The 22,813-nt window shown below is 49.9% G+C and overlaps 1 protein-coding gene across 3 annotated transcripts in view; it reads right to left on the bottom strand.

Annotated features, from left to right (window-relative positions):
• Nucleotides 1-305: 305 nt before the first annotated feature.
• Nucleotides 306-22,813, bottom strand: part of GLIPR2 (GLI pathogenesis related 2) — a 28,176-nt gene continuing 5,668 nt past the window's right edge. For 2 of the 3 annotated variants that reach the window (XM_032164136.2, XM_032164137.2), the window contains exons 2-5: nt 17,083-17,191; nt 16,314-16,417; nt 13,994-14,071; nt 306-1,848 (exon numbers count right to left, since the gene is read on the bottom strand). In XM_032164136.2, coding sequence (XP_032020027.1) covers nt 1,688-1,848; nt 13,994-14,071; nt 16,314-16,417; nt 17,083-17,191 — 452 coding nt within the window. In that variant the 3' untranslated portion in view covers nt 306-1,687. The remainder of the gene's footprint in view (nt 1,849-13,993; nt 14,072-16,313; nt 16,418-17,082; nt 17,192-22,813) is intronic. The other variant, XM_032164138.1, reaches the window with a different exon arrangement.

Here is a 22,813-nt window from a genome sequence, read left to right as displayed (position 1 = left end):
GTTTGCCATGGCCCTAATTCCAATTCATGGCATCCTTATTTTTTTCAGTACCACTGGTAAATTCTCTCCACAATCAGCTGAAATTCCCAGTCCATGGCCAGCCTGGTGATTGGCTGCCGTTGGATCCAGTGTCCACTCTAGTCCAATCAGCTCTGTGCTGGCGGGCCAGATGGGTTAAAACTTGGCCACTTAAGCAACACAGTCCACAGGGAATGGGTTGCAGGTATTCTGGGGTTAATCAAGAGAGGGATTCAGAGTCACGGATTGTCTCAGCCACCGAGAATGAGGTATGAATCACATTGGAGGAGGATATTACACAAAGAAAAAGATTTTATTGTCTTCTTAGTCAATATCCCTGGTGAAATTAGAGGCATAGCTTGAGACTGGTCACAGTGCAATACAGACCTTCAGGAGCTGCTTTGAGGACTGGCCTGCCCAGATGCCTGCTGTTCAGCCAGCAGCCCCCTCACTCCAGCCTGCCATCTTGACAGATGGAGCTGCCATGGTTTCAGGGACACTCGGCAGGGCATCTGGGTTGGTCCCTCCCACATGGACCTTGTAAAGTTGCTATTCAGGGGAAACTGGTATCGTTTCAGGCAAAACACAGAACCATATTAGCATTTCTAAGCCCCCTGCCCAGGCCGTCTCCCTGGAACATTTGGGCTTGTCACACATTCCAGGAGGGAGCAGCAGCACAGCTGCAGCCACAGCTGCCAGGAACAGGCCTGGGCTCCCGCCCTGTGTGGAGGCAGGGCAGAGGCTGAGGGCTTCCTCTGGGGGCCCTGAGTAAGCTCACCCTCACCCCACCTCTCTGACTTCATCCATCCAAGGCTGCTTGGCCAAGAGCCCAGGCAGGGTGAGGGGCTGTCTCCCAGACCAGGCCTGGGCTGCCTAACAGAGGTGGGGGAGGGGAGCTTTAGGCCTAGCCCAACTCTCCAGAAACCAGGGGTAGCCTGCTGAGCTCTGAAATGCCAGAAGTTTAAGAAAAGAGGGAAGGGGGCAAGAGGTGGTGGTGGTAGTGGTACTTTGCCATTTAAAGGTAGAAGAATGCAAGGAAGTAAAGCTTTTTTTCTCCATTTGTTCTTTGGCGACCCCATTGGAGAATTCCAGGAGGCATGCAGGATGACATCATGTTTTACAACTGAGAAATCTCAGTAATTCTGTAAAATGGAGCCCCTGCCTGCTCCATGTTCCTGATGGAAGCTGCTTTATATTTATGTGCTTAAAGCTGTATTTTAGGTCACATTTAAAGGAGGGTTTAATAATCTTAATTATCTACCAAAAGTAGATTACGACGCATGAAGATCACATAAAATGGACTTCACTTAGCATCACAAACATTTGGAATACAAAAAGTCCAGGGATGGATATTAGAAGTAAGAAAAGTACAAAAGAAGTTTGCTTAAAAATAACAAAAAGTTAAAAAAACAGATCCCCCCCCTTCCCCCAATCCAAATAATCGTGGTCTAGGTAACCATCGGGGTAAATGCTTCCTTTGCTCACTCCTGTAATAAGAATGAGCTCATGCAGAACTGTATGTCCAAGTGTGTGTGCCAGAGACGCTCACATGCATCACACACACAAGGACATATGCCCACAGGGACAGACGCACAGCCAGGTTGTGGTGGTTCTAGGCACTTCATATCCACATTCTTAAGTCTGCCACCTTCCCATTACATTTAACAAGTTACTTCTTTGGCGGCAGGACATTTTCTTCGAAGAAGCCCTCATTGACAACATTCCCCGCTGGGAAATATCTGGCCACCACAAAGGAGGACCCGTCACTTGTGGACGCCTTCCCCACGCCCATCTTCTTTGTGTTCTTCCATACCATGGCCGTGAAGTGTCCTGTAGGGGGACGGGCAGAGGGAGAGGGACACGGCTGAATTAGCAGAGCCTGAAGAAGGATGTGGCTGGGGATTGTTGAACCCCTGTACCATCTTGCCAGGCTCAGGTCAGCATGGTCTTCACAGACCCCCTGCAGGGGAAGGAGAGGCAAAACACTCTGACTGCCTGACTTCTTTTTTTTTTTTTTTGCCCCAAGATGGAGTCTTGCTCTGTAACCCAGGCTGGAGTGCAGTGGTGTGATCTTGGCTCACGGCAACCTCCACCTCCTGGGTTCGAGTGATTCTCCTGCCTCAGCCTCCCAAGTAGCTGGGACTACAGGTGCATGCTACGACGCCCAGCTAATTTTTTTGCATTTTTAGTAGAGATGAGGTTTCACCATGGTCTCGAACTCCTGATCTCAGGCGATCCACCTGCCTCAGTCTCCCAGTGCTGGGATAACAGGCGTGAGCCACCGTGCCTGGCCAGACTGCCTGAATTCTAAAGCAGGTACTTTCCATCAGCCACACAGACCTTACTCACCTCACCACCTTCCAACAGTCTCCCAGAGATCACGACAAAGCCCAGTGGCCCCAACAATTAGGATGCCACTCTACTGCCTACTGCCTGTGTCTACCCTGTCCCCAAGCTGCAATCTTGAAGCTCTCCAGTGATCCCCTTTTGTCTTCATCTTACTTGACACCTGAGGAACACTTCCTACTCTTCTCCTTTTCAAGGCACCCCTCCCCCTTTAGGTTTCTAGGATGCCACAGTCTCTTGCCATTCCTCCTGTCTCACTGCCTCCTCTTCCTCCTACTAGCCCTCACTTACAGATATTGAAGGACCTGCACTTCCCAGGGCTCAATCCCGGGCTCCTTTTTCTTTTCCCTCTAAGCTCTCTTTAGGGAATTTCATCTTTCCCTGGCTCCCAAATTTATTTCTCCAGCTCAAATCTCTGCTCTGTGTTCCAGACATAACTAATTACTGGACATTTCCACATGGATGACTCACAGGCATCTCAGATTTAACCTTTCCAAACCTCACTCCCAGTTTTTGTCCCCCTAGATTTATTCCTCTCCCAGTCCTCCCATCTCCATCAATGGTACCTCCATGCACACACTGCCAGGGGGGAGTTTGCATTCCTCCCTCTTCTTCCTTTCCCCCACAACAACCTAGCATTCAGTCTTGAAGAATCCAACTCTAAAATGTGTCTCAGGTCCACCCACTCCCAAACCCTTGGTCCCAGCTGCAAACTTTTCTCACATGGACCATTGCAATAGCCTCCTGACTGGTTCTATGGCATCCACCTTGGCCCCTCAAATTCATTTTTTTTTTTTTTTGAGACGAGTCTCACCCTGTCACCCAGGCTGGAGTGCAGTGTCATGATCTCAGCTCACTGCAACCTCCACCTCCTTGGTTTAAGTGATCCTCCCACTTCAGCCTCCCGAGTAGCTGGGACTACAGGTGTGCCACCACGCCCAGCTATTTTTTTTGTATTTTTAGTAGAGACAAGGTTTCACCATGTTGTCCAGGCTGGTACTGAACTCCTGACCTCAGGTACTCTGCCCACCTCGGCCTCCCAAACTGCTGGGATTACAGGCGTGAGCCTCCTTTTCTACTTCTACTTAGTATTCAGAGTGACCATTTTGAGATATAAATCATATCTATTTACTTCCCTGCTTAACAATCCTTCACTCGCTCCCCAGTGCACCTAGAATGAAAGTGAATCCTTTGGTGCATTGGCCTCCTCTCCATTCCTTGAACACACCAGGGTATGTCCCACCCCAGAGCCCTTGCACATTTTTTTTTCTTCTATTTTCCTTCTTTCTTCTTCTCTTTTTTCTTTTTTTTTTTGAGACGGAGTCTCGCTCTGTCGCCCAGGCTGGAGTGCAGTGGCGCAATCTCGGCTCACTGCAAGCTCTGCCTCCCGGGTTCACGCCATTCTCCTGCCTCAGCCTCCCAAGTAGCTGGGACTACAGGCGCCCGCCACCACGCCCAGCTAATTTTTTTTTTTTTTTTGTATTTTTAGTAGAGACGGGGTTTCACCATGGTCTCGATCTCCTGACCTCGTGATCCGCCCGCCTCGGCCTCCCAAAGTGCTGGGATTACAAGTGTGAGCCACCACGCCCGGCCTCTTCTTCTCTTTTTTCTTCTCTCCCTCCTTCCCTCCCTCTTCTTTTTCTCTTCTCTTCTTTCTGACAGGATCTCTGTCACCTAGGCTGGATGGAGTTCAGTGACATGATCATAGCTTACTTCAGCTTCTACCTCCAGGGCTCAGGAGACCCTCCCACCTCAGCTTCCTGAGTAGCTGGGACCACAGGCACATGCTGCCACTGCTGGATCATTTTTTAAAAAGTATTTGTAAGGCCAGGCGCCGTGGCTCACGCCTGTAATGTCAGCACTTTGAGAGGCCGAGGTGGGCGGATCATCTGAGATTGGGAGTTGGAGACCAGCCTGAACAACATGGAGAAACCCCATCTCTACTAAAAATACAAAATTAGCCGGGCATGGTGGTGCATGCCTGTAATCCCAGCTAATCGGGAAGGCTGAGGCAGGAGAATTGCCTCGGTTTCCCAAAGTGCTGAGATTACAGGTATGATCCACCACGCCTGGCCAAGACACTCTTCTGATGACCAATGGCTTCTTGTCCCTTGGTCTTAGCCTAAATATCACTTGTTCAAAGAAGTCATTTGCAAACACCCTTTAATTTATGTATTTATTTTTGAGACAGAGTCTCACCGCCACCCAGACTGGAGTGCAGTAGCGTGATCTTGGCTCACTGCAACCTCTGCCTCCCATGTTCAAGCAATTCTCCTGCCTCAGCCTCCCAAGTAGCTGGGATTACAGGTGCATGCCACCATGCCCCGCTAATTGTTGTATTTTTAGTAGAGACGGGTTTCACCATATTGGTCAGGTTGGTCTTGAACTCCTGACCTCAGGTGATTCACCCGCCTTGGCCCAGCCAAGTGTTGGGATTACAGGCGGTGAGCCACCATGCCCAGCCTGTAAACACCCTTTTATTTACCGAACATCTCCCTCCCAAGATATTCTTACCACACCATTTTTTTTCCCCTATGTACCATTCTTCCCATTTGTGTGATGCATTTGCTTGATTACTTGGTTACTGTTTGGCTCCTTCACCAGGCTATGAGTCCATATGGGCAGAGGCCAAGTTTGTTTTAATCACCAAAATACACCCAGTACCTTGGCATACCCTGGCACATGAAAAGTGTAAAATAAACGTTTGAAAGAATGAGTGGAATCGATGAATAAAAGTAATATAGAAGATCCATCTTGGACTCCAGTTCTGCCTTCACTAGAAGTGCAGCATTCTATGTTTTGAGCTTTTTGAGACTTCGACACATTACAGCCTCGTTCAAATCCTTCTGCTCTGAGCCAAACATCTCAGTTCCTTTTCAAGCTACTGCTCCACCCTCCAGACACCACTAGGTCTTGCTGAGGCCTCTTAGCATCAGTCTCCCATTTCTCAGGCTTCCTGCCCTTCACTCGCTTGTCCTTTCAAGCTATGAATATAGCTTAGCTTCCAAATCTCCTCCCATTTGGGAGTCAAACAGTTGATGCTGTAATGCATTCTTTGCTCAACGATCATAAATTCTTTTTTTTTTTTTGAGACAGAGTCTCACTCTGTTGTCTAGGCTGGAGTGCAGTGGCACGATCGTAGCTCACTGCAACCTCTGCCTCCTGTGTTCAAGTGATTCTCATGCCTCAGCCTCCTGAGTAGCTAGGACTACAGGTGAGCACCACCACGCCCAGCTAATTTTTGTATCTTTAGTAGAGATGGGGTTTCGCCATGTTGGCCAGGCTGGTCTCAAACTCCTGACCTCAAGTGATCTGCCTGCCTCAGCCTCCCAAAGTGTTGGGATTACAGGCGTGAGCCACCATGCCTAGCCTAAATTCTTATTTCTTTGGGAGTAGAGGTGGATGTACATCCCTTCCATCTTTATGGTTTGGCATTTACAGAGATCAATGAGATATTTATTTTCTGTGTCACAGGATAGCATTCATTTGCCAATGCAACACTGAAGAGATTGTTCCCTCCTAAATATCTGGCTTATGATTGGGCAAGCTATGTGAGGGCACGTGCCCCAACTGTTTTATTGATCACCATATACCTAGTGTTTAGCACCGGGCCTGGCACATAGTAGATGCTCAATAAACATTTGATGAGGAAAGGAAGAAACAGAGGGAGGGAGGGAGGAGGAAAATCATGATCAGAGTATCTAAGATTCCCATAGGGTGGTTAAGAAAGAAAAAGGGCAACCACTTCACACCCAGTAGGATGGTTACTATGAAAAACAGCAACAAAAATAATAGAACATAACAAGTTTTGGCAAGGAAGTGGAGAAAACTGGACCTTTGTGCACTGCTGATGGGAATGTAAAATGGCACAGCTGCTCTGGAAGACAGCATGGCAGTTCCTCAAAAACTTAAACATAGAACTGCAATGACTCAGCAATTCCACTTCTAGGTATATACCCAAAAGTACTGAAAGCAGGGATTCAGATATTTATACACCCATGCTCCTAGCACAGAGGTTAAATGATTGGCCCAAAGTCACATAGCCCGGCTGGGCGCAGTGGCTCACGCCTGTAATCCCAGCACTTTGGGAGGTTGAGGTGAGTGGATCACTTGAGGTCAGGAGTTCGAGACCACCCTGGCCAATGTGATGAAACCCCGTCTCTACTAAAAATAGAAAAATTAGCCAGGTGTGGTGGCACACGCCTGTAATCCTAGCTACTGGGGAGGCTGAAGAAAGAGAATTGCTTGAACCTGGGAGGCAGAGGTTGCAAAGAGCCGAGACTGCGCCATTACACTCCAGCCTGGGTAACAGAGTGAGACTCCATCTCAAAAAAAACAAAAACAAAAAAAGAACCACAAAGTCACACAGCCCAAGTGTCCATCAAGAAATGAAAGGATAAGCAAAATGTGGGAGATATATATATATATGTATATATATGTATATATGTGTGTGTGTGTGTGTGTGTGTGTGTGTTTAACAGATACTATTCAGCTTTAAAAAGAAATTCTGAGGCCGGGCGTAGTGGCTCATGCCTGTAATCCTAGCACTTTGGGAAGCTAAGGCGGGTGGATCACCTGGGGTCAAGAGTTTGAGACCAGCCGGGCCAACGTGGCGAAACCCCGTCTCTACTAAAAATACAAAAATTAGCTGGGCATGGTGGTGGGTGCCGGTAACCCCAGCTACTTGGGAGGCTGAGGCAGGAGAGTCGCTTGAACCTGGGAGGCGGAGGTTGCAGTGGGCCAAGACTACACCACTGTACTCCAGCCTGGGCGACAGAGTGAGACTCCGTCTCAAAAAAGTAAAAAATAAAAAAATAAAAATAAAAAGGAGACTGGGCATGGTGGATCGCACCTGTATTCTCAGCACTTTGAGAGGCCAAGGTGGGTGGATCAAGAGGTCAGGAGTTCGAGACCGGCCTGCCAACATAGTAAAGCCCCATCTCTACTAAAATTACAAAAAAAAAAAAATTAGCTGGGCATGATGGCGGGTGCCTATAATCCCAGCTACTCGGGAGGCTGAGGCAGGAGAATCGCTTGAACCTGGGAGGCAGAGGTTACAGTGAGCCCAGATCACGCCATTGCACTCCAGCCCGGGCAACAGTGTGAGACTCCGTCTCAAATAAAATAAAATAAAAATAAAAATAAAAAATAAAATAAAATAAAATAACATAAAATTAAAATAAAATAAAATAAAATAAATAAAATAAAATAAAATAAAATGGAATTCTGACACATGCTCTAATATGGGTAAACCTTAAAAACATGATGCTAAGTGAAATAAGCCAGACACAAATGGGCAAATATTGTATGATTCCATTTATATGAGGTAGCTAGAATAGTTAAAACCAAAAGTAGAACAATGGTTGGGGTGGGGTGGGGTGTGGATGGTTTCAGGATGAAATTGTTCCACCTCAGATCATCAGGCATTAGATTCTCATAAGGAGTGTGCAAGCTAGATCCCTTGTGTGAGGAATTCATAAGAAGGTTCATGCTCCTATGAGAATCTAATGCCACTGCTGATCTGACAGGAGGCAGAGCTCAGGCAGTAATCTCACTCACCCACTGCTCACCTCCTGCTGTGCGGCCCAGTTCTTAACAGGCCATGGGTCCATACAGGTCCACCGCCCAAGAGTTGGGGACCTCTGGTCTAAGGGGTACTGAGTTTTAATCTGTGAAGATGAAAAGAATTCTAGAGATGGATGGTGGTGATGATTGCATAACAGTGTAAATGTATTTAATGCCACTGAACTGTATACCTAAAATGGTTAAAATGGTAAATTTTCAGTTATATGTGCTTTACTACAATTTCTTTCTTTTCTTTTCTTTTTTTTTTTTTTAGACACCGCTTCACTGTGTTGTCCAGGCTGGAGTGCCATGGTGCAATCATGGTTCACTGCAACCTCAACCTCCTTGACTCAAGCAATCCTCCTACCTCAGCCTCCTGTAACCAGGACCACAGGCACGTGCCACTACACCCAGCTAGTTTTTTAATTTTTTAATTTTTTTTTTTTTTGAGATGGAGTCTCGCTCTGTCACCCAGGCTGGAGTGCAGTGGTGCAATCTTGGCTCACTGAAACCTTTGCCTCCCAGATTCAAGCGATTGTTGTGCCTCAGCCTCCCAAGTAGCTCCCAAGGATTACAGGTGTGCGCCACCATGCCTGGCTAATTTTTGTATTTTTAGTAGAGATGAGGTTTCACCATGTTGGCCAGGCTGGTCTCGAACTCCCAACCTCAGGTGATCCGCACACCTCAGCCTCCCAAAGTGCTGGGATTACAGGCGTGAGCCGCCGTGCCTGGCCTAGTTTTTAAATTTTTCTGTAGAGACAGGGTCTTGCCATATTGTCCAGGCTGGTCTGGAGCTCCTGGATGAAGGGATCCTCTTGCCTTAGCCTCCCAAAGTACTGGAGTTACAGGAATAAGCCACCACACCCAGCCTATCTTACTAAAAAATTAAAAAAAGAAAGTGGGAGGCCGGGTGCGGTGGCTCACGCTTGTAATCCCAGCACTTTGGGAGGCCGAGGCGGGCGGATCACGAGGTCAGGAGATCGAGACCACGGCGAAACCCCGTCTCTACTAAAAATACAAAAAATTAGCCTGGTGTGGTGGCGGGCGCCTGTAGTCCCAGCTACTCGGAGAGGCTGAGGCAGGAGAATGGCGTGAACCCAGGAGGCGGAGCTTGCAGTGAGCCGAGATCATGCCACTGCACTCCAGCCTGGGCAACAGAGTGAGACTCCGTCTCAAAAAAAAAAAAAAAAAAAAAAAAAAAAAGAAAGTGGGAGAGAGGAGGAGACTGGTGTACACACTCTTCTAGTTCTTTAGGGAAGAGACAAAGTTGGTCCTTCCCATTGCATCCTATGTATGGTAAGGACTGAAATAAATGTTTGTAGACTAAATTCTATGTTTTCCCCTGTAGTTAAATGTAGTTTCTCCATTTACAACTTTTTTTTTTTTTTTTTTTGAGATAGTCTCACTCTGTTGCCCAGCCTGGAGTGCAGTGGCACAATCTCATCTCACTGCAACCTCCGCCTCCTGGGTTCAAGTGATTCTCCTGCCTCAGCCTCCTGAGTAGCTGGGATTACAGGTGCACGCCACCCCACCAGGCTAATTTTTGTATTTTTGGTAAAGACAGGGCTCACCATATTGGCCAGGGTGGTCTCAGACTCCTGACCTCAAGTGATCCATCCGCCTTGGCCTCCCAAAGTGCTGGGATTACAGGCATGAGCCACCACACCCGGCCATTTAAAACATTTTAAAACTTAGCTATAATTTATTTCTTTGTCTACATTCACAGAGGACTGAAAGTTACTAAATTGTTTATGAAAATAATCAAATATAAACACTAATCTATATAGTTGACATGATACAACTGAAGAATGAAAAGAAAACAAACCCTAAGTACAATTATGCATATTTGCCACTATCTTTAAACTTGTATTAACTGCTGTTTAATAAACTCTGGTTTCCACCCAGAATAGAGGATAAAGACTGCTTGCCTATTTGCCCTTGGTTCTTAATACGTTTGGGTCACAGCTCCAGGCTCTCGGCAGCCTGGTGTCCCTACTTCTACAGGCCATTTCCAAAGGCTCAAGTCCTTTCTCACACTCGCCTGCACTCACAGGAGACCACACGCTTGGGCCATCGACCCTCCCACTCTCTGTCTCCCAGAAAAGGAAGAAGCTGCCATTTATCCACTGGTTGCCAAGAAAATAGTAGACACAAAGTGCACATCAGCTGCACGAGTGCCTGTGGCAGCCTTTTCCAAGCTGATGAGGCTGAGCAATCTTTCTTCTCACGGGGGAGGTTTCTGTCTGCACAGAGGGAATTAAGCTATGGGTATTCAGAGATGAATTAAATGACCCAACTTCCTTAGCAACCATCAAATACACACTGGTTTCTAACTCTAGTTCACTAACGAAGGTTCCTTTTTCTTTTTCCTAAAGGGATGACATCCTCTTTCCTGCTGTGAATCAAACTCCCTAGAATATATCTTTGAAAAACACACTAAATATGTCACAGTATATCCTCGCAAGGGAATAATGTGCAGAGGTAAGAAAGAATGAGTGAACACTATTTGTATGCTGTGGCACAATCTCTGACAAGCATAAAACAGGTCATACACTCTGACACCAGCGTGCAGAAAAGGGAAAAGAGAACATTTATACACACATGCTGGCGTAAGCACAGGATAACTCCGGAATGGTTCACGGGAAACTGGTATCTCTGGTTGTCTCTTGGGCGGGAAAGTGCTAGGGGTCAGGGCTGGAAAGAAAACTTTTCACCTTCGATAGCTCTCAGTGTTCATATCATATAAAAATATTATTCATCAGGAGGCTAAGGTGGGAGAATCACGTGAACCTGGAAGGTGGAGGTTGCAGTGAGCCAAGATTGTGCCACTGCACTCCAGCCGGGGCAACGGAGTGAGACTCGGTCTCAAAGAAAAAAAAAAAAAAGATATATATATATATACACAAAACTCATTCAGAATAAATAAAATAAACATACTCATTTAAACAGAAAATATCAAAGTAATGATAAGACATTATTTCTCTTCACTCAGCACACAGCAGTGACTGACCAGCATCCTTCATCACAAGATGCTGGCCTGGCCTGGGTGGGGCTGGGGGTGGGGATGGATTATAGGGTATTTCTTTCTATTTTTTTTGTTTTGTTTTGTTTTTTTGAGACAATCTCACTCTGTCACCCAGGCTGGAGTGCAGTGGCGGGATCTTGGCTCACCACAACCTCCACCTCCAGGGTTCATGCAGTTCTCGTGTCTTAGCATCCCGAGGAGCTGAGATTACAGGCACGCATCACCACACCCAGCTAATTTTTGTATTTTTAGTAGAGACGGGGTTTCACCATGTTGGCCAGGCTGATCTTGAACTCCTGACCTCAAGTGATCCGCCTGCCTCGGCTTCACAAAGTACAGGGATTACAGGTGCGAGCCACTGCACCTGGCCAAAGGGTATTTCAAAGGCTCTTTGACCTACAACGAGGACTCAGGTCAGGGAATCCATGAACAGAGATGCAGCAAGGAGGAGTTGCAGACAGGGTCTGGGGGAGGCTGAGGCAGGAAGGGCAGGAAGATCTTTAAGGGTCTTGCAAGCCCTCATTATGACACCACCCAAAATCTCACTCCTGTCTTAGGATCAGGCTCCGGCTGCCCCCAGGCACTGCCTGTTGGTATCTGGAACAGCACAAGGGCTGGCTGCTCTGGGATTTTCCTCTTTAGGGGTGGGAGGTATAGGGCAATGAATGAAAGGGGTAGTCAGTGATCATGGAAAGTTGGGCTCTGACTCTTGTGAGATTCCTGTTTTGGAGTGGGAGTGGTGGAAAAAGCATCAGATCAGGGACAGAAGGCATGAGAAAGGCTGCTTCTCTTTTCTAGGCCTCAGTTTCCTCCTCTTCAAGATGGGTAGAATAAAGCCCTACTTTCTTTTTTTTTTTTGAGACAGTCTTGTCCTTGTCGCCCAGGCTGGAGTGGGTGATCTCCGCTCACGGCAACCTCTGCCTCCCAGGTTCAAGTGATTCTGCTGCCTCAGCCTCCTGAGTAGCTGAGATTACAGATACCTCTCACCACACCTGGCTTTTTTTCTTCTTTTTTTCTTTCTTTTTTTTTTTTTTTTGCGTTTTCAGTAGAGACAGGGTTTCACCATGTTGGCCAGGCCTGTCTTGCTCTTGACCTCAAGTGATTTGCCTGCCTTGGCCTCCCAAAGTTTTGGGATTACAGGTATGAGCTACTGCGCCTGGCCAAACCCTACTTTCAAATGGTATCCTGATACTTACGTGGCAGTGGAGGCACCTTTTTTTTTTTTTTTTTTTTGAGCCAGAGTTTCGCTCTTATCGCCCAGGCTGGAATGCAATGGCATGGTCTTGGCTCACTGCAACCTCCACCTCCCGGGTTCAAGTGATTCTCCTGCCTCAGCCTCCTGAGTAGCTGGGATTACAGGAATGCGCCACCATGCCTAGCTAATTTTTGTATTTTTAGTACAGACGGGGTTTCACCATGTTGGCCAGGCTAATCTTGAACTCCTGACCTCAGGTGATCCACCCACCTTGGCCTCCCAAAGTGCTAGGATTACAGGTGTGAGCCACCGCGCCCAGCCCATGGAGGCACTTTCTAATTACCACATGGTGTGCACACACACATACACATGTGCTAGTTAATTAACTTGCTCGGACACATGTCCGATTGCTCAAGAATTCTTGCTCATGGGAAAAGCAAACCCAGAAGCTATGAAATAAGAAGTCTTCTGGACACCATCTCTATTAAAAGAAGACAAGGTCCTGCCTACACATCCTTAATCAATAGCAGGAGCTTGTTACTGCTCCCTCCCCACACCCTTAGGTATCCTTGCCCCAGAATCGCCTATTCATACTCAAAGCCCTGCCAGCCTGGCCTGGAGTCCTGCAGGGGTTAGTGGAGAGGCAGAATGCCTCAGCAGATGCTTCTGCCTCTGCCCCAGAGTCCCAGGAACAATGCAATGCAACATGGTTGCAGAAACCCCCACCCAGAAGGGCGGGCAGCAAAGCACAGGAAACGGGTGACTGGCGCTGAGAACCTGTTACTTCCTGCTTCTGGAGCACCCCTCTAGAGGGTGGAAGACCGCAAGGCTCTACTTGTGGGTGGAACAGGTGGGGCAGGAGGAACGAGGTGGGCAGAGAGTCCCTTTTTCAGTTTTCCTGGCGCCTTCTGGTCAGAGAAACTCCCGCCCCCTTCTAACACCATCCTGGGCCCCAGAAGGCTGAGTAGGTTTTGAGGAAAGATAAGGAGCCTGGTGAGCCCAGCAAAAGGCAGGGGAGCCCAGGGCACAGGGCGGCTGCCCAGAGGGACCCTGGGGCACAGGCCGGAGCTTTTGTCAAGGGAAGCCTATGAGAAGGGAACATGGACCCACAGAAGGTTCCTCCCTGCACTTGAATCACCGGCTCTCAGGCTATCACTTAGAAGCCACCTTCTCCCTCTCCCCTGGGAAGAGGGGACAGGAATTGACTCAAGTCCACACAGCAAAGGGTGCCAGAGCTGAGACTAGATCCAGGTTCTCTGAACCCCAAGCTCCTGAACTGCAAACTAGAGCAGAAAGGGGAAGGGAGAAAGCCAGGGAGGCCGAGAGGGTGGGGAGGGTGGGGGAAGGGTGTGGGGTGTGGAAGGAGGAGTGCCAACAGCTTGAGCCTTCTCCTGATGGCCCCAGGGAGCCATGGCAGTTGAATCAGGAGAGCACCAGGGGCAGGGACAATTTTAGAAGCATTGAGGCTGCTGGAGAGCAGGATGGATTGCAGAAAACAAGACTAGATGCAGGGTGACCAGTTCAGGAATGAAGCTCCAAGCAGCTTTGGAAATCCAGTCTCCTATGACACACTCCAGGAATGGGAAGAGCTGTGAGCTGGTGGGGCAGGATTCAGCAGCTGGGGGCTCTCAGAGGGAGCAGAGCACGTAGCATGGGGAAGCTGGGGATGTAATGCGGAAAGGAGAGCTTTGGTCTCTGGTCAAGGTCAAGCCAGAGAAATATGGAAGAGATTAAACAGGAAGGATAGGATTGAGTTTTTTAGAGGGCTGGTTCCTCTCCGAAGTCAGACACCCAACCTGCATTGCTGCCCAGGGCCAGGCCACTGGTGAGACCCTGCCACTCACCAGTCCCCGAGGTGAAGCCAGGCTGCTGGAAGTTATAGTTCTTGATTTCACTGTACCATCTATCAGCCACCTCCTTTCCTGTGTGGAAATGACATTGTTCTAAAACTCAGCCACAAAATCCACCCACTCCCTATTCCCTGCATTTTCTCCCATCAGCCCCAAGCCACTGATGCAGCAATTAGACATCTGAGAAAGCCCCAGTCAGCCGACGCATCCTGGACGCCGCTTTGCAGACTCGTAGGGACTCCTGCCCATGAGCATGGCCAGGCTGAAGAGTGGGCCTTCTGGGGGGCTGGGAAGAGCACTGGCCTGGGGTCAGGGAACCTGCACCTATCCCCCCACCCACACACACTGACTTGCTGTGTAATCCTGGGCAAAGCCTTCCCTCTCTGGGCCTCTGTACAATGAAAAGTTTGAATGCAATGTACTGCAAGGGCCTTCTGATGATGCTCTGAGTTTCTAGGAGACTATATTGTCATCTCACCCCATTTGCAGCTCTTGAAACATCCATATTTGGGAAGACAATCAGGCTAGTAAGCCAAGGATCTCCACTGTGGGCAGGAGGGACCTCACCTGGGGCATCCACTGTCCCCACAGGTGTTGATATGGGCAGGCGTTTCCCTGGGAGCTGCTGCTCTCCGGGCCAGAGCCAGGAGTGGGGACCTCAGAGCAGTCAGTGGCAAATGTGTGCAAGAATCTTGTTAATGGGCAGATTCTGATTCAGCAGGTCTAGAGAGGGACCTAGGATTCTGCATTTCTGCTCCCAGGTGCTACTGCTGATGTTCCACACATCAGCCTCGCCTGGAGAGCATTTCACAAATACTAATGCCTGGGTCCTTCCTCAGACCAACTGTGTCTGTCTCTGGAGGAGAGACTCAGGCATTTTTTGTTTGTTCGTTTGTTTTGTTTTGTTTTGTTTTGTTTTCTGAGACGGAGTTTCGCTCTTGTTGCCCAAGCTGCAGTGTAATGGCGCGATCTCGGCTCACGGCAACCTCCGCCTCCCAGGTTCAAGCGATTCTCCTGCCTCCGCCTCCCGAGTAGCTGGGATTACAGGCATGTGCCACCATGCCCGGCTAATTTTTCTATTTTTAGTACAGATGGGGTTTCTCCATGTTGGTCATGCTGGTCTCAAACTCCCGACCTCAGGTGATCCACCCGCCTCGGCCTCCCAAAGTGCTGGGATTGCAGGCGTGAGCTACTGCGCCCGGCCTGGTATTTTTTTAAAGCTCCACAAAAGATTCCAATGTGCGGCCAGAGTAGGGAACTGCTGTCTCTGAGACCACCTACCCAACCCCCTCTCTGTAGAGATGGGAAACTGGGGACAGAGGAGGGAGTGACCTGCTCAAGGCTCCCGAGGGAGCCTGTGCGAGGCTGGGATGGACCATGTCTCCTGAATGCCCACCTTCCCGTCCTATGCCCTTCTCCGGGGGCCCATCAAGGGCCACAGCCTGGACTTGGGAAGGAGCCTGCAGGGTGAGGGCAAGGCCTTGGAGGGAGGGGTGAGTAGGGGGTTCCCCAGGAGCTCACACATGCCTCCCAGTGGGGGTGCCAAGGACCATGTTGCACAGGAGCCCTGGCTTAGGCTGCGCTGGGGAAACCAAGAGGACTCGGGGGAACTCCCAGGAATGTGAGGCTGGGGAGGGAGTGAGTCATTCTCCCACTGGTGTTTGGAGAAAGCTTCAGAGATCCAGACAGCTCTCCAATATTCTTCCTAAAAAGCCACATCAGGGCTGTCAGGGCCAGAGGGCCAGGAAGCTCGAGAATGTCTGGGCAGTGTGGTGGGATCATTCCAGATTGAGACCTTGCATGGAGACATTGTCTTTTCCATTATTATTTTTTTTTTCCAAAATGGAAAAAGCTCTATTGCTTTTCTCCTAATATAAAAGTAATACACCAGCACTACTGGTAGTGTATCACCAGTACAGTAAGAAAGTAAAATTTCTCGGGAAGAAAATAACATTTCTCAATAGCTGGGGATGCTCTGGTGCCCACAGAATCAGGCTGAGATTCTGTACAAAAGCGGTCTGTCTCCCCAACCCCCACTCCTCAGCCTGGGAGCTTCTCCAAAAGTGGGGGCCTGGTCAGTCTGACTCATCTCTGTGTCCCTGGCACCCAGCACAGACCTGGCACTGAGCCAGCCATCAGAGACCTTGTGGTGAACTGAAGTCAGCCTGGGAGCAGATTCAGAGAGCTCTGGTTTTCCTTTCCTTTCCTGGGCCTGTGGCTACACCACGAGGGTGCTAGGGCCAGGAGGCATTTGAGGAGGACTTGTCCTTTTTCCAGCTCTGCAGAGAGGAGAGGAGCTGAAAATGCGACCCACCTGTCTGATCGTAGGATGCCCACGCAAGGTTCTCCCCACACTGGCCGCGGCTGGACTCCGGGCTGTGCTTGAGGATCCTCGTGCTGGCCAGGGCCTCAGAATACCTGCAGAGTTCACAGCGCCTCCTCAGAGCAGGTGCAGTTCAGGGAACCCCCAAAGTATGTGCCCCAAGCTAGTGTGGCTGAGCTTCCTTCCCGGCCCCGGGCTCGCAGACGAGCTAGAGGAGCATCACTCCTGCATGATTTCTGAGCCTCCCAGCAGTCCCATTCCACAGACGAGCAAGTCGAGGCTCAGGGGAACTAAAGGGACCTGCCCAGGTGAGTGACAGAGTGGTTATTCAAGTGTGGTTGTATCTGACCCCAAAACCCGGTCGCTGAAACCATGCAGGGCCCCCTAACCTTTTTTTTTTTTTTTTGAGATGTTGTCTCACTCTGTCACCCAGGCTGGAGTGCAGTGGCGTGATCTTGGTTCACTGCAACCTCCACCTCCCGGGTTCAAGCGATTCTCCTGCCTCAGCCTCTCGAGTAGCTGGGACTACAGGCCCATGCCACCACACCTGGCTAATTTTTGTATTTTTAGTAGAGACAGGGTTTCACCATGTTGGCCAGGCTGGTCTTGAACTCCTGACCTCAGGTGATCCACCCGCCTTGGCCTCTCAAAGTGCTGAAATTACAGGTGTGAGCCATCATGCCTGGCCACAGGGCCCCTTTGTGACTGCAGCAGCAGCACATGCAGGGCCCGAGTCACCTGGATGTGCTAGGGGACTCACTGTTGAGCCTCCCGGTTGAGCTTCTTGCAGAGCTTCAGTGGGGGGACGCCATGCTTCTGCCGGTACTCATTGTGGGCCTTGAGGACCTCATTATGAAACTGTTTGGAAGCTGGAATGATTGCAAAATGGAGAATGGCTCAGTGCAAAGAAAACACTCATCAAAAGTATAATGGCATACTGAAAGCAACACCCAGCTCAAACCTTAGGCCATGTGGACAGGCTGCTGCTCCCCTCCAACACCTGGCACCCCAGCCAAGTGGCCCTGCTCCACGCCACTGCTCACCCTACCTGGCATCACGCTCCACATCTCTGCACATCTAAAACCCGTGGATCACGTGGGGCCTTATGGGCCATGTTAGGCATTTGGGTCTTTATCCAAGGCAATGGGAAGCCACTGAAAGGGAGCAGGGCAGCGAGCTCCGTGTGTTTCTCAAAGACCCTGCTGGCTGCTGAGTGGAGGATGCACAGAAACACAGAGCAGATTTGGGGACCTGGACAGTCAGCAATAGGACTTCGGAAGTAAAATATCTGAAGGAGACCGGGTATCTCAGGCTGGACCTAGGAAGAGCAGAGGAGACTGGAATGGGCCAGAGCTGGGAGTGCAGAAAGAGGCCTCCTAGCTGGGGAAGGAGGGCACCTATGCTGGGTGGGTGAAGCCAAGGAGACAGAGGGACAGACAAAGAGACAAGGGAAGGACAGCCCTGGGGAAGCAGAGTGTAAGGGTAAGTTTTAGGTGCTGACTTGACTGAATTAAGGAATACCTCGAGAATTGGTAAAGCATTATTTTGGGGTGTGTCTGTGAGGGTGTTTCCAGAGGAGACTGCTGTGTGAGTCTGAGTGGGGAAGATCCACTCTCAACGTGGGTGTCCAATCAGACAACCTGGGGACCCACACAGAAACCTACTGCAGGGGCAGAACCACCGCTGAGTCCCCACTAGGGCAGTGCCTAATGGAGCTTTAGAAGTGCAGCCGCCCCCAAGACCCCAGAACTGTGGAGCTACCAGCATGCAACGCCCGCCTGGGAAGGCTGCAAGCACGAGGCTTCCACCTGAGAGAGCTGAAGCCGGACAGCCCTAAGCCATGGGGGTGGGGCTGCCTGAGGCCCTGGGGCCCAACTCCCACCCAGCATGCCCAGGAGGCAGGAGAGGGAATCTAAGGGGATTATTCTCCAGCCTTAAGACTGAATGTTTTCCCTACTGGGTTGTGGACTTACTTGGGACCGGTTACTTTCTTTCCTATTTCTCCCTTTTGGAATGAGAATATCTATCCTATGCCTGTCCTGCCACTGTATTTTGGAGTAGATAACTTCCTTCGATTTCACAGGCTCACAGCTGGAAGGAATATGTCTCTGGGGGAATTGTGCCTTGAATCTCACCTGTATCTAATTTAGATAAGACTTTGGACTTTGAGTTGGTGCTGGAACAAGTTAAGACTTGGGGCTATTGGGATGGAGTGAATATATTTTGTATGTGGGGAGGACATGGGTTTTGGGGAGCCAGGGGCAGAATGCTTTGGTTTGAATGTCTCCTCCAAAACTCATGCTAAAATTTAATTGTCAATGTAACAGTGTGGAGGAGTGAGATCTTTAAGAGGTGATTAGAGGGCATTATCACAGGACTGGGCCCCTGGTAAAAGAATGAGTTTGGCCTGATCTTCTCCCTGTCTTGAGTGCTTATTTGCCCTTCTGCTCTTCCATGAAATAATGTAGCACGAGGGCCTCACCAGATGCCAATGCCATGCCCTTGGACTCCCCAGCCTCCAGAACTGTGAGCCAAATAAACTGTTTTTTAATAAATTACCCAATGTGTGGTATTCTTTTATAGCAGCAGAAAATGGACTAAGACACAGAATAGGAGAAAAATGTAGCAAAGAAAGTGGAGTTGGTGGGAGGGTGAGTGGTATGATCAGCAGGCCCAGGGCTACAGTGGGGGGAAGAGGTGAAGCCCATGCCCAATTAATTCATGATCTCAGAAAGGGCAAAGTCAAGGAGGCTGTGGTTAGGGAGAGAATAAGTAGGTGAAGCCAAAAGCAAGCAAGATCAATAGTGAACAGAAGCCATACCAATTTGGATCTGAAATGATCCCCATCCATCCATCCATCCAATATCTTCCATTCATCTATCCATCCACCATTCATCCAACATCATCCATCCATCCAACATCCTCCCTCCATCCACTCACCCATCCACCTAATATCTTCCATACATCTATCCATGCAACATTGTCATCCATCTAACATTACCCGTCCATCCAGCATCATTCATCCATACATCTACCATTCATCCAAGGTCCATCCATCTATCCTCCATTTATCTGTTTATCTGCTCTCTAAGTGCTTCCCCTGTGCCATGTCCCATATTGTGTGCTAAGGGTCCAGAGACAAGTCAGCCATGTGTTGCTTTCAAAGAGCTCACATACAGAAGGGAAGCAGCCTTGTAAACAGACACTAGCCATGTGATAGGTGCCAAGATGCAGGTAAGCACAGGTGCAAAAGGAACTTGGAGATGAACCTAACATGGGATCAGGAAGGAGGCAGCTCCTGACATGAGGCCCCAGAAATGTCTGAACAAGGGCTAGCCAGCCAGGCTATGATGAAGACACTGAGCATCATACTCAGGAATCTGGGAGTTCCTTTCTGTGGAAGTGGGGGTGAGTTGGATGGGTTCTGAGTGAGGGCCACAGAGGGCCCTTATGCTGAACTGGTCCCATTAGGCCACAGGCCTGTCCCTCAAAGACTGGCTGTGGGTAGTGGCAGGAAGGGTATGAACCATAAAGGAAGTGCCACTCTCTTCCTCTGCCCCAGCTCACCTTCACCGGTGCCTTTCTTCTACTCTGCTGCCTTTCACCCAAGACTGAGGAGATGATGCAACAGGGAGTCCTCGTCCCTTTTCTCATAGCCAGATCTCCCATGTCTCCTGGGCCCTCAAGTCAAATCCCATGGAATTTCTGAGGGGACGTGAGGGAAAGAAGACCCAGGGGAAGAAGAACCCCGCCGCCCGAGGGAGTTGGGGGCTGCAGACCCAGGAGCTACAGACCCAGAAGTGAAGGTAACTGCAGGTCACACCTGCATGGTGGAGCTGTCCATGGGCCTTCTGAGAAAGAGGAAGTAGACACTTAGATAAAGAGAACGCGGACCAAGCTCTAGAACTTGGGCTCAGTGAGGCTGTCCAGTGAGGTCCAGTCAGAGTAATGTGGGCAGGGCAGGGATATGGGGGCTCTGAACCCCAGGATTTGTGAGGTTTTGGTTGACAGGCAGAGGTGGGGAGACATGGAGGTGGAAACTGATCATGGGGACAGGCATTAAGGCAGAGGGCAGAGCTACAACCTGAAGTATCAGGACTTCCTGGCCAACAGACGGACCAAGCCCCTGTCAATAGGAAAAAACAAAGATTTCAGCTCTACAGTGGAGAGGAGAAAAGGCAGAGGCGTTGTTTAACACGTATAGAGTTTCAGTTTTGCAACCTGAAAGAGTTGTGGAGCTCTGTTGCCTAGCAATGTAAATATACTCAACACTACAGAACTGTACTTCAAAATGGTTAAGATAATACATTTTATGCTATGCATTTTTACCATGATAAACAAAAAGATTTCAGGGTTAGCATGTTAATGTGGTATTTGGGATAAGGAGTCAGAGAGGCTTTTAAAGAATATCTCACAGGGAAATGCCAGGGGCCATAGCAACTCATGGGACCCAGATGGGGGTCTCATTGACCAGTTTAAGAAGGGTCAGCTGGGTAGCATGGCCTCTAGGAACCCATGGGTTCCTGGGCCATGGGCTGCTTCCCCAGCCTGGTCCCTGCTTTGTGCAAGAGGCAGTGGTGATTTGAGGTGTGTTGAGGCTGGAAGAGGGGGTCTAATGAGGAACTGGTACAGGGATGGGGGATGTTCAGCCTGGAGAGGATCAGCCTCTGGAAGACACGGTGGAGGCCTCTGATGAATTCTGGGGCCCCAGAGGGGAAAGCTGGGGCCAGTGGGTAGAAAGGCAGGATGACAGATTTCAGCTCAGCCTAAGAAAGATCTTTCCTAGTCAAAGCTTTCTGGCGACCAAAAGGAGCTACCTCACAAGGTAGTGAGCTCTCTACCACGAAAGGAATTCAGGCAGGTGAGCCCCTCTTGGAGGGACTCAGGCCTGAGTCAGAGGACCTTCAAGTCCCTTCCAATCCTGAGATCCCATAAGGTCCTGCTGGGGTAGGAGTGAGAGGAGACAAGATGAACAACTGACCCAAGACGTGCAAGAGTTTCCCAAACAAGCTTCTCTCGGGAGAAACTGATCAGAACGAGTGTGAGTGTGCGGGAAAGGGCCCGTATGGATGACACCGCCAAGGTGACGGGGGTCCCCATCTGAGTGGCAGGGTTGTCCAGGCCCATCCTAAAGTCCCTTCTAGCTCCCATGTCCCGGACAGGCCACGGTGGGTCTCGTGGGACACCACGGGAGATGCATGAGGCTGAGTGGCATGTGCAGTGGTGACCACAAATGCGTCAGGAAAGGAGGACTCCCTGGAGGAGGTGTTCCTGGCTCAGGAAGCATGAATGGAGGAGGCAAACAGCACAGAAAGAGCCAGGGTGAAGGGACCACGTGTATCCTGGGGCTCTGAAGAGGAGGGGGAGACAGAGGAGTAGGTGGCTTGCTAAGGGGAAGCCAGTTTAAAGGCAGTCTGAGTGCTGGGGTCAGTTTGCACTGGATCCCATAGTGCTGGAGACCCTCAAGTCTCCTCGGCAGAGAGGGACATATAAGGCTGCTAAAAACTAGGTCACTGCACTCCCAGAATATGGGAAGTAAAAAGAAACAAAAGCGAAAGTTCCTGTGTCCAAGCAAAGCTCAATGCCCAGAAGCTGCAGCTAGGGACTGTGTCTGCCAGTGCCAGGCTCCTGGGCCAGGCTTCTCTGGAAGGGGCCAGGAGGTCTTTCTGGTAATCAGCAGCGGGGGAGCCCTCTCTCCCCACTCCTGGCTGGGAGGCATAAGGGCCGCACAACCACACCTTGGGCAGCCCCCAGAGTCCCCTCCCACCAGGCAGCCAGTCCTAGCCCAGGTGGCTCCTCTGAGAGGGCCTCTGCCCCAGGGAGGCAAAGTTATCAGTAGCGGCCACACCTAGCAAGAAGCACACCCCACCCCCACCGAGAAAAACCCAAGAATACAGATAAAAATGAGGAAAAAAAAGTCAAAGAAAAGTCGTCCATCTCCCAGTTAGGCAGGGAGAGCCCTCCCAGCCACCCTATGATGGGGGAAGGGCAGGGATGACGTCCTCATTTTGTAGGAGGGTAAACTGAGGCTGGAAAGTCCACACGGCCTCAGAGTGCCAACCCTGAGGAATGAGGAAGACGCAGGCTCACCCATCCCGGGCCTGCTTTCTCCTGCTCTGGCCATGTGCTGGGCCTACGGATGATCTTATTTCTCGCCATCTTCTGTGGGAGCTGCCATGGCCTTACCCATGTTTTTTTTCTTTCGAATTAGGAAACTGAGGCTTGAGAAGGGAAGTTACCTGCCCAAATTCCCACAACTAATCCAGATCCTATGCAAAGCCCTGTCCTAAGCCCCCACCCCTCCTCAGGGTCACAGGCGACAAAGGGAATGACGGAAAGAGACAGCGGGTGACTGAGGAGGCCTGGGAGGGGGATCAGGCTCGAGGACAGCTGAGGAATGCAGTAGAAGAAAATAGACAGGGGTAGCAGCTGCCTTCAGATCTCTGAAGTGAACAAAGGAGAGGAAGGAAGAGAAGAACGAAGGCTTCTCA

The sequence above is a fragment of the Hylobates moloch genome, unplaced genomic scaffold (assembly GCF_009828535.3).
Source record: "Hylobates moloch isolate HMO894 unplaced genomic scaffold, HMol_V3 SCAFFOLD_10, whole genome shotgun sequence".
In the NCBI taxonomy this organism is placed as follows: Eukaryota; Metazoa; Chordata; class Mammalia; order Primates; family Hylobatidae; genus Hylobates; species Hylobates moloch.
The sequence above is the reverse complement of the archived record's forward strand: the minus strand, read 5'-3'. Positions and strand labels throughout refer to the sequence as shown.